The 16,061-nt window shown below is 24.8% G+C and overlaps 1 protein-coding gene across 1 annotated transcript in view; it reads left to right on the forward strand.

Annotated features, from left to right (window-relative positions):
• Positions 1-13,558, forward strand: part of LOC122858237 (lachesin-like) — an 83,589-nt gene extending 70,031 nt beyond the window's left edge. Inside the window, exons 8-11 of the mRNA XM_044161004.1 lie at positions 5,137-5,193; positions 5,470-5,553; positions 10,786-10,890; positions 13,103-13,558. Coding sequence (XP_044016939.1) covers positions 5,137-5,193; positions 5,470-5,553; positions 10,786-10,890; positions 13,103-13,176 — 320 coding nt within the window. The 3' untranslated portion in view covers positions 13,177-13,558. The remainder of the gene's footprint in view (positions 1-5,136; positions 5,194-5,469; positions 5,554-10,785; positions 10,891-13,102) is intronic.
• Positions 13,559-16,061: the final 2,503 nt, after the last annotated feature.

The following is a 16,061-nucleotide window of genomic DNA, read 5'->3' on the forward strand; positions in this document are numbered from 1 at the left end:
CGACCACACAATAAAGCCTTTAATTAATTCAATCATCCAGAGTCCTTTGATGCTTAATCTATCACCACTTATTTGGTACCATATAGCTTTTTGGAAATAATTTCACTAGAATCAGTTAGTATAATAGCTTCAGCAATGAAAAAAAAGTAGATAGGCATGAAAATTGAAACAATTAAAGATAAAATAAAATTTGATAATTGTAAAAATTTCTTTGAATTTTTATCGATGAAATTCATGATTTAAATCAATATTTAAAATTTTTTATAGACTAAATTTAATTTATTTTACCTGGAATAGCTAGTAAAAAATATCATCTTAAATAAAAAATTTTACCCTTACTTGTAATTAAAAAAATAAAGACACCAAGAGAGGGAGAGACAGAAGAAAAAATTGTGAGATAATATAATAAGTAAAAGTAACTGTCTCATGTCTCTGGACAGTGAGCCAATCCACATGGATATATATATATATATTTAACACACCTCATGAAGGTATCATGAACGGTTACCCGAACTCGATAATTGTGGCAACATTGATGGCAAGCCGTGTGAGGCCACACGATGTTGCTTATTAAGCGACATGACAGCCCCCATCGTAATTGATTGAACCAGAATGAATTATGTAGTTACTCACTCTCCATCTCTCCATTGACCTTTCTCATCAACATAATCATCATCATCATCATCATCCATCAATCAAATTGTTACATTCTTATATAAATTTCATTATGAATTAATATACAAAATATCTTACGATTGTCTCAACTAATCAAGTCAATAAAAAATTTTAATATTCATCAATTTTTTCATTAAAAAAAAAAACAGTTTACCCCACTTGTTTATTTTAATCTAAATTTATTTTATTTTTTTCATACTAGGTTTTAGTTGGATTATCTAGTTTAAAATATATTTTCATTTGTCTAATTATTTTTAACAGTCAAATGAATCTTAAATTTATCCAACAATTTAAACTTGAATAACACTGTAACAATGAAGAATATACTCAAAGCTATATCAAGTTTGAAAAAAGACACTATTGGGTATTGTAAAATAGATACGATAAATGCCGATCACGTTTGTCGATTCTTTTTCTTGAATCTTATCCAAAAAGTATTTGAAATCGGTAGAAAGAGTGTTATTAAAACACGAGGAAGATTGACATGCGAGTAAGAACATCTCTTGAATATAAAATTACCATTTCAAACGTTTTAGTTATATCAAGAATCGATTACAATTTTTCTTTTTTTTTTTTTGTTCATTAAATCGTAACCAAAAATTTTCATTTACATATTATTGACTTAATTTTCTCTTTTTTTTATTCTAGTATTTGTAAAAGTTTGTCTTGTCTTTAAAATTATAATGTAGGTGTGGTTAGTTATCATTAAATTTAAATGTAACACTCAAATAAAATCAATCTTCAAAGAGATACAATTTGATACTCCCAAATTTTCAACTAATAAATGTTGTCTATGATAATTTTTTTATTTTTTATTACTTATTTTATGCAGACAAAAATTTAGTTGGCATACATCATTCAAATAAACACACCCACACACATATACAATTGTATGAAAAAAATTTCCATATTGAAATTTCATTCATTTTTATAATTTGAAAAAAATTTAATTTACTAATTAAATCCGCTATAATGAAATTATAATTTTTTTTAATTCCAAAAATTTGTCATTGTTTATTTAAAACAAACAAACAAAAATTTTAATCCACAAATTAATTAATTAAAATATAAGCAATTTTAATTTTAACGACAAATATTATTGATTGAAAAAAAAAAAAAAAACTAATTTACGTAATAAAAATTATTAAAAAAAAATATTTTAAATATCATTCTTAATTATTAAATAGTAGATTTATCAAAGCACTTAATTTATTATACTTTTTCAAAAAGAAAAAAACAAAATGAATATTATTTTTATTTTTTTTCTCAATTCAGAAAATTCATCTTGGACATATTCAAGACTTGATAATTGATTGTCGAGGGTGAAAGTCATTTAGTGAAGAAAATAAAAAAAAAAAAATTTTTTTCTTCTATGTATTAACTGCTGCTATGTATAATATTTAAGATAAAAATTTCTTCAAATAATTTCAATATATAAAACATAGTATTGCCAAATAATGAAAAATCGTGAATTTCAGTGACGAAAACCGGAAGTAATATACAGTTAAAGAAAAGTCAAAGCTTTTTTTCTTTTTTGGGATTGTATAGTTAATATATACAATATATGAAATAGGTATATATAAAGTATATAAGTAAAAGAATCCGTTGACGGGCCGCAAGATTGATTGAAGTCACGAGATGGAAAATTAACGGTCTACCTCGGTAGGGGCGCAGACGATCTGACGGCTTCAAGGAATAGGGAGAAAAGCATAGTGTGACAGCAGCTGCATACTAATTCACTTGGTCTTCCATTTTCTCTTTTTCTCTCTCTATTTTTTTTTCTTATCTATATATATTTTAGGGGCTGTAACATTTTTTTTTTCTATTTTTTTTTTCACTTTTTAACCTTACTCATGATTATTGATGCTACCTCACTGTCACCTTTGATAAAATCAACAAAATTATTTTGAATTAATATAATCTTGATATTTCTAAATAGATATTAAAAATTATTAAATTTTATTGGAATTATATGTACATATAAATTTATAACAAAGAAAAGTGTTTTTTATTTTTTAATTTTTTGTTTAATTTATACTAGTGAAAATATTAATTACAACATTTCAATTACAAGAAATATATATAATTATAATAATTGTTGACTGAAAATTCTGGATAATGAATTGGTTGTGTTTCAACAAGAATTGTCTATTTGCCCAGTTGAATAATAAATAAAGGAAAGATAAATATAATGAATGAAATTGAATAAAATTTGTCTTTAAGAAAAATAAAATATTCGTGTTGGAAAATTGAGAATGAATGGATGTGTAAAGATTGTGCAATCAGGCTAATTAAGAAGTATTCAAAATTTTAACGAGTTTTCTGTAAACTTTTGTCAAACCACTTTTGTCCAGAGGAGCAAGTTATTTCATCCTTCATTCTTCATACCACTGCGGCTTATATATATATTTTATTAATTCATGTAAAATTTTGCCGGAAAAACAATGGTAAAAGAAAGAAAAAAAAAATTCCACGCAATTCACTTGCACAAGGTATACATAATTACAGCAATATTTAATAAAAATATATATTAAAAATAAAAGAAAATATAAAAAAAGCTTTTTGTCTTTTTTCAAGAATAAAAGTGCAAAATTTATATTACACATATGTGCAAAAGCATGAGGGTCAATCATCAATCAGTGAGTGAAAATTAAATGGCCGAGACAACGACTTTTAATATATATTCCACGTTAAAAGTTGACTCGATAAATCAAAAGTGAAAAGTCACTGTCTAACTCTGTCTGGTAGTCGCTGACCTGCCACTCAGCTTAAACGAACAAAATGCTTTTTATCGTTAGTTATAATTTTTTTTTTATTTTTTATCACTTCATTTCTTTTATTTCACTTGAAAAATATATCTATCTATATTCATTTAAAATTTTTTTTTTCTATATTCTCTGTTTCATGGTTTTAAATATTTTATTTTTTCTTTGTATCATAATAACCCATTCAATTGATAAATCAAATTATCATAAAAATAATATATTTATAAAAATAGTAACACTTAATTTCTATGAATAATAAAATTTAATTAATTATACCATTAATGTGGATGAATAAGCTGGATCATTGACATACTGTCAATATCAATTTAAACTGTAAATTTTAATTGTCTAAATATCATCAATATAGATCAATCAAATAATAATTTAATTATTTTTAATATATGTATTATATTTATTTATAGTATACATTGATTGATAAATATTTTTTTATTAATAATTTCATACTGTCAAGGATTTAATATATATTCAAAGTTCAAATCAGTAACTTAATCCATTGGAAAATTCTAGACACGCTTTGTATTAGACGATGGCAGACCAAAGGCTGATTAAATACTTGAACAAGTTTTCAATGAGGGCTTTGAAGTTGACCAAGCTTGTTTACATATACACCATGTTATTTTGTTACACAGTTATCTCAAGTGTTGCAATGTACACTCTACTATAATTTTCATATATTAAATTTATATGTACACATGTATAAATAAACAAATTGGATAATTGTAATTTGATATACACTAAATTTGTTTATTTTTAAAATTAAATTATATGTGTATATTTTTATTTTTTTATTTTGATTAAATTATTTTATTTCAACACGCGCACACATAGATCAGTTTACAGTATAATCTCTCTATAGTGACATTCTCTATAGTGACATCGAGCGTCAGCGTAGGAGAATTTTTTCCCTCACTCCAGAATGTCCCTACTTGTGTTGGTGTATCGGTGTGTGACGTAGTATATTCTTTTGTTTATTATTCTAATAAGTAGCTGTAAATTCCCTCGACGCTTATTTTGGATTTTCTATAATTTATTTGATTTCGACGATGTCACATAGATCATACTTATATGGCTCGTTAAATTTTTTAATGGCTGTTGGACTATTTGAATTTGTTGGAATTTCAGCATCTGTTAGATAAATGTACAACTGTCGAGGTTACGAATTTGTGGAAATGCATACAACTCTAAAATGAACGTTTAGAATATATGTATATATGTGTATGCAAGTTACTGGACGAATGACGAAATTAAGGATAATTATTCAAGTATATATACTCGGTCGTTGTACACTGGTACTTTGGTGAGTTAGAGAGAAAGACGAAGAGAAATGAAAATAGAGTACAGAGAAGGGATGAATAGTGTAAGGGATTGAAAATCTACTGCATGATGTGAGGATAAAATATGATGTAAAGCGACCAGTTCTAGCTTGCATACCATGTGCTTTAAAACTTTTACACACACATATCTCTCTCTTCTTTCTTTATCTAATGTATATTATTCTCTCTACACTGGGTTAATACAGAGGTGGGTAAAGTTAGTAACAGGTGAAGCAATCTATAATCCAAGTATAATAATAATTCTACTTATATATATTAATAAAAAAAAAATCTATACATGTATTTTCTTATACTATCAAACAAGATAACTTTAATTAAAAACAAAAACTTTTTTGTTGCAGAGTCGGCACCACCAAGCACAAGTCCAAGTCCACTCACTACAGAACTATCGAAAAAAAGTGAGTGTATTTTTTTTTTTTTCTTTTTAATATATAAGTATATACGTAGAGAAAAGAAAAAGAAAATAAAAAAAAAAAAGCTATTATTATTTATGTTATTAAATATAAAAGTTAAGAAAATACGAATGAGTCACCAGAGAAATCTTCACTTTAATGTTTTGTTATTAAAAAAATATTTTTTTTATTTTACCCAACACTTTTGATATCATTTTTTTTTTTTTTTTTGTTTTAATTATTTTCTCAATTTTTTTTTTTTTTTTAATATTACTGTATCAGGCTGGGACGTGCTAGCAGAGATGAACAATTCTATCGATGGAAATCCAAGTTCACTGACTTTTCAAAATGGCAAAGCTTCAAAAGGTAAGCATTAAATTTTATAAATTAATTTTTTTTTTATCTATCTAACACACTTTTCAATGAAACAATAAAAATTATTAAAATCAAAAACAAATTTAATCTACTGCGGTAAAAATTTTGAATTGTCTGACTATTGCATTTTTATACTACTTAAATTTACCTAATAAATTGTTATCTTCTTTTTTTTTTTTTCTTCAATTACATTTAAACGTAAAATAATATAAAATCAAGATAGGTAAAATGTAAATAGACATAATAAAATATAAATTAAAATTTTCTTCAAAAAAAAAACCTATAATTTATGATAAAAATAAATATTATATTTGTAATATTATAATAAGCACTTGTAATGGATTTAAATTAATTGAAGTTTTCATATAAAATATTTCTCAAGAGTTTAAAATGAGTTGGAAATTTATGCACCATACAGTTTTTGATTAAAGATGGTTGGATAAAGAAAATAACAAAGCAAACATAAAAAGAGATGATGAAGAAGAAGAAGAAGAAAGCAATGAAGCTTATAGTGCCCTGAGAGTAAAAGTAGAAGGAGGCTAGCTAGTTCGTTGTAACATCAATATTTCATGTATGCTAACACGCCAAAACTAATAATGCTCAAGCCCGAGGAAGACCCAAGAATAATATCAGCATTCGTGTACTCACGTTGTACATATACATAACATATCTATACACATTTTGTCTATACACATATAACCTCACATACCTGCCAAACTCTGCATTTTTTTTATCCTTCAAATATACACATTTTTCAACGAGCCATTTAATTTATCACTAGTATTATTTTTGACTAAATACATACATATATTTTCCATTAAATAAATAAATAACTATATGACAAAAGAAAAAATATATTAGACAATTTCGCTGAAGAAAAAAAAAGATCATGATATGAAAGATCGACCAAGTTGACTTGCTTCAATAAAACAAGATGAGTCAAATGAAAGTGTAAGAGAGATAGAAATATTGAAAGTTTGATACTAAAGGGATGAGAAAAGAGGAAAGAGGTGAGGTTTGTAATTGGTGTAACATCTGCGGTTTGTGTGGGGTTGCATTAATGTTTTCACCCTCGTAACGTCTTTTATACCCATCAGCTTACAACGCCCTCAAAACGACTATTTTTTTTAACTCTTCTTTTCTTTCTTGAATTGGAGATAACTTTACTTTTAAATTTGTATAGATACGCATAATCTTATGATATATAGTTGAAATCAAAAATAAACTTTTTTGTCAACATACACACACACAAAATATATTTCAAAGTTCTATAAAAGAATCAAAGTTCGACAGTTATGATTTTAGATTTATTCAAAGATACAACAAGCTATTAAAAAAAAATAAATTCACAAAAAAATAATATTTTAGACAGATTAATCTATCAATATTTTTATGGAAATTAATTGAAAATTTTTCAAAGCTTTTTATTTATTTTGAGAAATAAAATATGAAAAATTTCAAAAGACATATCATCGACTGTTAAAGGCAACATCTTCAACAAGTTGTAGATAAAATAATTTTCACAATCTTAACCATTGATTTTAAAAGATAAAAAGTAGTAATGTTTAACACTCGGTCAAGAAATGCCTGATAAGAATCTCTTGAATCCCAGTGCAAATAAATATTTCATTCAAGACTTCTTGGTCAAAAAAATACCAAAAAATAAATTTACTATTCTTCAACTTTATTAGCCACATGTTGCACATTTTTTATTTTGATATTTTTCAATGAAAAAATAGAAAAAAAAACGTCATTCAAAAAGAAAATCAATTAAAATTAAAGACTGTTTTTTTTATATTTACTATCTTATAATAATTTTTCCCCATGATTAAAACAAAAAAAAATATTGATTAATCTTTGAAACGTCTATCAGTTATAAAATTATTATTTATATAAACTAAAACGTTTGAAGTAATTTCAATGTTCAAACAAATGCTATAAATTTATATTTGAATGTATACTCAATTTATAAATGTATACGATATCTACTCATAAGTTGAAGTTTAGAAATCTGTTGAATGTTCAACAGAGTGAGTATAAGGATCGAGTAAATAAGGTATATGCTGAGAAATGTTGCTCAACGAGGTGAAAGCACAACTGAAACTCCTACCTCTCTTATATCTTTACATATACATAGTAGATAAAAACATTATAAGTATACACGTATAATATCAACATTAAAGATACAAACATACACTTTCAATTTCAACCCCGCAATAGACGGTAAAGTTAATTAAAAGGTTATATAAATCATCAACACTTTTTATAAAGTGCAATTATAAATATATTATTCATCATTTATTATATCTACTATTTTTTTATTTTATTTATTTAAAACATCATACGTAATTTCTAAATTTTTATAACAAATAGAGCCACCTTCTAACTATTTTCAAATAATAAAAATTTCATCATGGCCCAAGTGAATCTTGTCAGTCTTGTTATTAAAAAAAAATAGGAAATTATTTAACAATCAAGTATACGCATTTGTTTATTAAGCATTATATTTTTCAAGTAATAATATAACTAGTATAAAAAAAAATAAATAAACAGTGTACATATGAAAATAAGAGTAGTCACAATTAGCTGTTGCAATCAACAACTACATATAGATATGAAATTTAAACATATATATTTATATTTGTTTGTGTATTATAATCTAAAAGTCATCAATAACAAGAAAGCTACTAGGTGATAGTGGTGGTGGTTGTTGTGCTAGTGTAACATTAATTAGAAACGGTAATACCTATAACCACGCTCGTTTAATAATATAGAATAATGTAGTTTTACCAGGGCAAGCCTCTCTCTGTGCCATTTCATTTATAACGATATCGTACGGTTAGTATAGTACAATAATAACTGTTTAATCGAGTATAGCAATGAGGGGCTAAAGGGAGAAATGTTTCTATGCGATTTTAATTAGCGATAGTGGGTCGCGACGCCAGCAGTGTGTCCGGATAGAAAAAAAAAAAAAAAAAAAATCAACACAAAAAGGTGAAAATGTAACCATGGCTACATTTATTTGACATTTATTCCAATTTTTTTTAAATAGCTTTTATATTAAAATTAAAAAAAAAAAAAATGGTTATTCTATTTTACTTTTTTTTGTTTTGTTATTTTAACAGATAAAAAAAATATTATAAAAAATTTTTTTACAACGTAGTCTTGTGTTATAAGTAACACATAAAAATACATATTTATTTTTGCATTTAATACAAAAAAAAAAAATTATGTTAAATTCTGAAAAAAAAAAAACAATTATTTATTAGTAAAAGTTTAAATTAAATTTTAATATTTAAATAACATCTGCAATTATATACACATGTATATACTGAATAAATAAAAAAGTGACAGTAAAATTATTATATAAAATTTTGTCATATGACTTTGTTAATTTTCCATTATATAATTTTATCTTGACAAGTAAATGGCTTATAAATAATGACTCAACTGAAACTTGAATAATTAATAATCATTCTGGTCAGGGTCACCATTTATTTTACAAACTTTTTTTTTTTAGAATAATCAGCTTTCAAGAAAATCGTAGTAAGATAAAAAATTAATTTTCATTTTACGTGGTTTAAATTCCATTAAAAAAAAAAAAAAACTATTGAATAATATTATTTCTAAATATAACTATATTTTCCAACAATTTCAAGGTCGAATCTAGCCATTTAAAAATGACAAAAAACCTTGCATGATAATATCAAAATATCTACTAAAAATTAACTAAAAATATTTTCAAATTGCATCTTGATTTATCAACTAGTTTGAATATAATAATATCTCTCTACTATTATGTAATATATATCGAGATGATGATCTGCAAATCAAGCTGAGCTTATATATAATAGTCAACGCAGCTTTATTGTGTTCAAGAAGACCAACATGCCTTTATATATTCAAGCGAATAACACAAGCAACTTGGGTCATATCGATGAACAACACATCATGTGGCCAATGGATTATACACAAGACTATATAGCTTGAAACATTAACCTATACATACATACACATATACACATTCATTGGATATTGCATCTACAATGTTGCAACAGTGCCACTGTCAACCCTTAATGTTTGACCAAAATTTGCATGCGTCTGTTACCTAAGCAATATACACAATCTCATTCTCCTTTATTCAAAAATATGCTGTGTTGTATAAGCACGCTTAGAACCTCAGCAATCCACCAATTCAACCAACTCACTCACCAATACATCACGTATACATTATATAATACATACTATGTCTATGTATATGTGTGTATGTATATTATGAACCAAATATATACGTGCGTTGATCGTCAATTATCTTGACCAAAATGAGGCATTGTTAAAGCTGAACTGGATATACTCTATAGTCCATTGCCGCAAGGTTAAATCAAATTTACCTTCATCAAAGTACGTCACATGATGGTAACCAGAGAGTGCTTTTATTATGTCAAAATAATTGTTAAAGACTTTTTTTTTTTTTTTCATCAAAAAGCTTTCATTGAAATATTATTATTTAAAGAATTTTTTTTCTCCTTTTTTTGTAAAACAATAATTGTTTATTAATTAAATATATATTTAATTTTTTTTTTTTTTTTTTTTAACAAAAGAAAATAGTGTTGAATAATTTTTTTAAAATTAATTTAATATATATTGTATGTTTAAATGTTTTTTTTTATTTTTTGACTCAAGAGGTGATATAGTTCTCACTATTTTCATATATGATAAACACTGTACTGACAGAGGCTAAGAGAATTCGTGTTTACTTTGAGTTTGCATATACAATATACATTTGCCCTAAAACCATATGTTCATAGTGGAAAACCTTCACATTCACTGTCTGCCTTTTGGAAACGTTAACAAAGGCGTAAACATCTTCGGTCGAGAGCCATTTACTTGGTGTTTCTCAACATGTGTCTCTTTTCTTTGTCATTGTGAACAACGCCCTTGTATATTTTGCCTCAGATGCCTCAGTCACTTGATTCGTAATTTACCTTGAGGCGTATTTTGTACATCATTGTATATACATACATAAAGCTACTATGCCCTCAAATATAAACAGACACATGAGTTAATGAATACACAATATATACATATATACATAACACAACCTTCGTTAGTTAATCAATATAAATTATATTATATAATTTATTTATATTTTTAATTATAAAATTATATTTTTTAAAGTAATAATAATTTGTCTGACTATATATTTATATTTTCTACTTACAGGAGGTAAAAGTCAATCAAATCTCAATGAAATTGATAAATCAGAACAAAAATCTGGTGAACGAGATGGAAAAGAACCCTTAGAAACTTGGTCTTCTTCTGCTGAAGGTATATTTAAATTTAAACTAATATATAAATTTATTTTTGATAATAATTGTCCAGAGTGTAAACTCAATTGTGAATTAAAAAGTTTGATAATTTATATAAGAAAATTCAAATAGATTAAATGAGAATTTCAAGATTTGTGGTAACAAGAATTTGATATAAATATAGTTTGAATAGATAAAAGATGAAAATTGTAATGAGAGAAAGAGAGAGAGAACAAAAAAAAGGAGAGAGAAAATTTAAGAAAACGAATGTACAGTGGCTTAATCGGGCTTCCTGACAAGTTTTCACAAGTTTCCATATTGCATCTTTTCCTTTTATTTTTATTTTTTTTTCTACCTTAAATTTTATCTGGTTTTCTCTCACAAGCAAACCTTGTACATTTATACACCAATTCAAACTCAAACGTGAATCCAACTAGTCATCTAACATCTCCCACCAACTATCCACGTCGTTTCATCTACATCCGCAAACATCTTAAAATCCTTGCTACGCGGCATAAAACTCTCGGGGATCAATAGCCCAAGGACCGCAATTCAATCTCTGACAATTGGGTTTACGCCTTTGACATTTTATTCCTTATTCTCTCGTTTTTATAGGAATATATAAATATACATTTTTTTTTTTTTTTTATTATTTTACTTTTACATTTTACACCAAGATTTTTTTCTTTTTCTTTTTTATGTTTTTTCTATTTACTTGAAAAATACAAAATATGAAAAAATATGTTGACAAAATAATGACTAATAGACGGTTTTTTGATATTGAAAAAAAAATATCCCAAAGGCATTGAACAATATTGGTTATTTAGCTTATATTGATGCTTTTATAGTAATTCTTCTAGAAAAAAGAAAATAAAAATATATGAAAATTTGCATAATGGTTAGATGTGTGTGGTAAAATTGTATTCCCTTGTTGATGACAGCAGGTGCAGCAGTGTAATTTTTCAAAATACGACATATTGAAAAATACTTAAAAATATAAGCATATAATATCATCAATATATCATTTCCATCAATTTATTAATATATATTTTATTTTTCAATATACTCTTTTTTTTTAAAATAAAAAAATCATTTTATTATAATTTAAAAAATAAAAAAAACCAAGTGTTGGATCTTCCAAGATATATTTAAAATATGAAAAAAAAATAAAATATATTTCAATTTTAAATGCTCAAAACTACATATAATTCATTTATATTTTTGATATAATTTTAACACAATTTATATAATAATTTTAAATATATAATTCAAATGTATATTTTCAATTTATATATTCAACAAATAAACTCGATTTTTAATATAATTTAAATATACCTTTTCCACTTGATTTATTAAATGTATTATTATATTTTTTTTTTTTTAACGATTATAACTGGCATGAATTTCAAACGATGAAAGAAAATTATTTTATGATGGTTATTTAGTCAATAGAATAACGATGAATAAAATGAAAAAAATTCACTCATATATATATAAACAACTTAATTGGACAAAAAAAAAATTCACGTATAGAGAAAGGTATATAGTCAAGCCCCGAATGCCGGAAGTGAAAAGAAAAAGTGAGGTGAAAATAATAAAATAAAAATAAAAGAAAAAAAAAATAAATAAGTTGGGGGATGCCAAAAGAATCAGACAAAAGTTACCGAGCACAAAAATCCTGTGGGAGTTGCCTGAGGGTTAGTTCTTCTGCTACTCATGCCTATTTTTTTTCGTTTTTTTTTTTTATCTTTCGTTACTATTTTATCCCTCTCTTTTTATCCCAATTTTTTTTTTTACTTCTCCCTGTTTAAGCTCATCCCAATAAAGTCTCAAAGGAATGCACGCCAAGCATTGGACCAGAGTTGTTCTTGATGCGTAATTAAAGATGAGTTCAACTTCAAGTTGAACAACTAGTAAAATATAAAAAAAACAAAGAAAAATAATAATAAAATACATAATGATTTATTTTTCTTTTTTAAAAACATTATTTTTATATTCAAACAATTATTATCATAAATATTTGAAATCATTTTATTTTCTTTTCTAAGTTATTATTAAAAATTCATATTAATTTTTTTAAATAATTAATATGTTATGTTAATGAGTGAATTAAAACTAATGACAAAATTTTTATATTGTCATTAGATATAAATTATTGTGTAGAAAGTAATTTACTAAATCACTATATGTCCCAAACAATTTAACAAACAAATCACAATTTTATGTTTCAGACACATCAGTAAGAGTAGAAACAACAATGACAATTCTTATGCTGACACTAATTGCAACGTGGATAATTCGATAAATTAAATGTGTGTTTGTATACGATGGTGCCTGAATGAAACGAGGAATACATGAAGAAAAAAGAAAACAAAAAAGTATAAGTAAAATAAATAATACTCCAAGACTGAACTGGTGTAAAATAGTTAGCTCCGTTTTTAAGTATGAAAAATAAAAAAAAAAAAAAATTTTTTTAAATAAGAATTTTAAAAAAATGAGTGGTAAAAAGATAAAAAAAAAATAAAAATAAATAAGAAAATTGTCGTGTAATGCAACGACGCGTGCCAAGAGTCTCGGAGGCCAATAGCCCGTTAAATAACAGACATGAATAAGAGATAATATTAGTGAGAAAAAAAAAAATATATATAAATATTATAAATATATAATTATAATAAATAATAATAATATTTAATGGACAAGTATATAAATAAATAATGCACCTTAACGGTGATAAAATTAAATTTAACATAATTTAAAGGGAAAATAAAAAAAAAAAAGTGCAACGATTGTCGCTTTCGATGTAATATATTGTACGCATAATAATTAAAAGCTAAGAAAAAAAAAAATAATAATAATCTAACATAATAATACAGGGGAGAAAAAAATATGTCTTATTTGATGCGGTGACCTTTGGCTTTGTGGTATATATATCACAAATTTTGAATACAACAAAAAGCTCAGAAAAAATATATATATTTAGGGGTGTGCGAATAAAAGCACAAATGATTCGCACCATTGAGCTTTTTTTTTTTTTTTCATTTTCATCCACCAACTTTTGTGACTTTCTTTTCTTAAACGAAAATGTCAAAAATTTTTTTACCAACCTTCATCTTTTACTTCTATATGTATATATGTATTTTTTTTTCTTTTTTATTATATTTTTTTTTACTTTTTTTTCACTACAATTTTTTGCTTTTTTATCCAAGCTTCTACGGGCCCATGATCCCATCTGTATGCTTGAGATTAAAACGTCAGATTCGCTTCAACGAAGCGTTCGTCTTCTACCTTTCTCGAACTACCAAGAAAACCAGACTTCTGCATCGAACATGAAAAGGGAGTCGTTATTTTATCGATATAGCATTTTGCAATTTTTTTTTTTTTAGACTGTATTCATTTTGAATAAGAAATAAACAAAAATAAATAAATAATAATGAAAAAATAAAAAAGAAAATTGTAATCTTAAAACGTACAAATTGGTAGATAGTTATTTTGCCCATTTAACATTTACTATTTAATTAAGATGACTCGTGCTTTAATAAGTCTCGTTATTTTTTTTTTATTTTTAAACTTTTTTTCTTTTTTTTTTTTGACTTGAACTTTTTAACTTTTTCACTCTTCACTCTTGATCTGCCAGTAATGAAAAAGTACCTAATCAAATATGTATAAAAGCTTTTGCACAGGTCACTGACACACTCACATACACATTATTGATTGTGTGAATAAATTAAAAAATATTACAAAGTTATAAATAAATATTTTTTTGCGCAATTTGTAGTAAAAAAAAATTAAAAAATGAAAAAAAAAAAACAAATAAATTAAAATTTTATTAAATATGAAATAACTAATTTAATAAATAAAATGTACAGTTGACAATTTAAAAAAAGAAAAAAAAAGCGTTAAACATTTTTTTAATAATAACCAATCCAAAAAAGCATCAAGCATCAGAATAAAAAACGAGCTTAAATATTATTTCCATGTAGATCAATGAAAATTTTGCTCGAAAATTAATCTCAGGAATTTAAATGAAAAAAAAAAAAAAAATTAAAAACAACTGCTTGCTGTGTTTTTTGGAATATAAAACATTGAAATTGAAATGAAAAAAAAAATATACATATAAAGATTAAAAAAAAAAAAACAAATGGTTTTTTAATTTTTTTTTTTTTTGGTAAGAAAAATTAATTATTAAGATTTTGATGTAGAAGAAGAAGAAAAAAATATTTCCCAATTATATATAAAATTAAAATAACAAAGAAATAAAAATATTAAGAAAACAAAATCATAGGCATTTTAGGTACACCAAAATACCATCCATTATTCAACAAACTGGCTTGACTTTTGCAAATGCAACAGGTCCGTAGCACAATGAAACAACAAGGTCGTTTGCATCGGATTAAGGGAAAGGTCCCTCGGTACACTAGCTGGTAAAAGCTCACTACTTGTCATGCCACAAACATCAATTTCAAAAATATTTATCACTGGTCAATATTTTTAACCTAACATCACAAGCTTTTATATTTGTATTTTAATTTTTTTTTTTATTTTAGCTAAAGCCTAAAACACACTGGGTTCAATTTATTCCATATATAGAAGAAAAAAAAAAAATCAATAATGAAAAAAAGCTGATGCTTTGAAGCCATCATTAACAGATCACTGAAAAATATATACTATATTTTAATTGGCATTATCGGCACGACAAGTATATAGCTAAATTAAAAAAAATTAATTTATATAAATGAACATATTAAGTATTTATATAAATATAATAAATTATTGGAAAATATTGTGCTCAAAAATTTGACAAATCGATATGACCAAGAACGTCAATAATAGTAGGCCTCAATTATTTATTTTTTTTTTTTAACGAGATTAATTAAAATTATACTCGGACTTTGTAAATATAATAATAATAAAAAAAAAAAAAAAAAAATTAAATAACGTCTGTTATCTATTGATGAGCTTTTTCAACTAAAAAAAAAAAATTAATTAACAACGACGAGTTATTATGTTTATTTTGTACAGTTGAATTTTAATTTTTTAAATTATCAATAAATTTTAAATAATTTATTGCATGTTTGTATGGAGAAAAAAAAAATACAACAAAAATATTATTATGAATTTTTTTTTTCATAATTATATTATCGCCTCGATCCTGCTGCGCATATATTAATCTTTATGAAAACACATTAATAA

This window comes from Aphidius gifuensis, linkage group LG5, assembly GCF_014905175.1.
Source record: "Aphidius gifuensis isolate YNYX2018 linkage group LG5, ASM1490517v1, whole genome shotgun sequence".
Taxonomy (NCBI): Eukaryota; Metazoa; Arthropoda; class Insecta; order Hymenoptera; family Braconidae; genus Aphidius; species Aphidius gifuensis.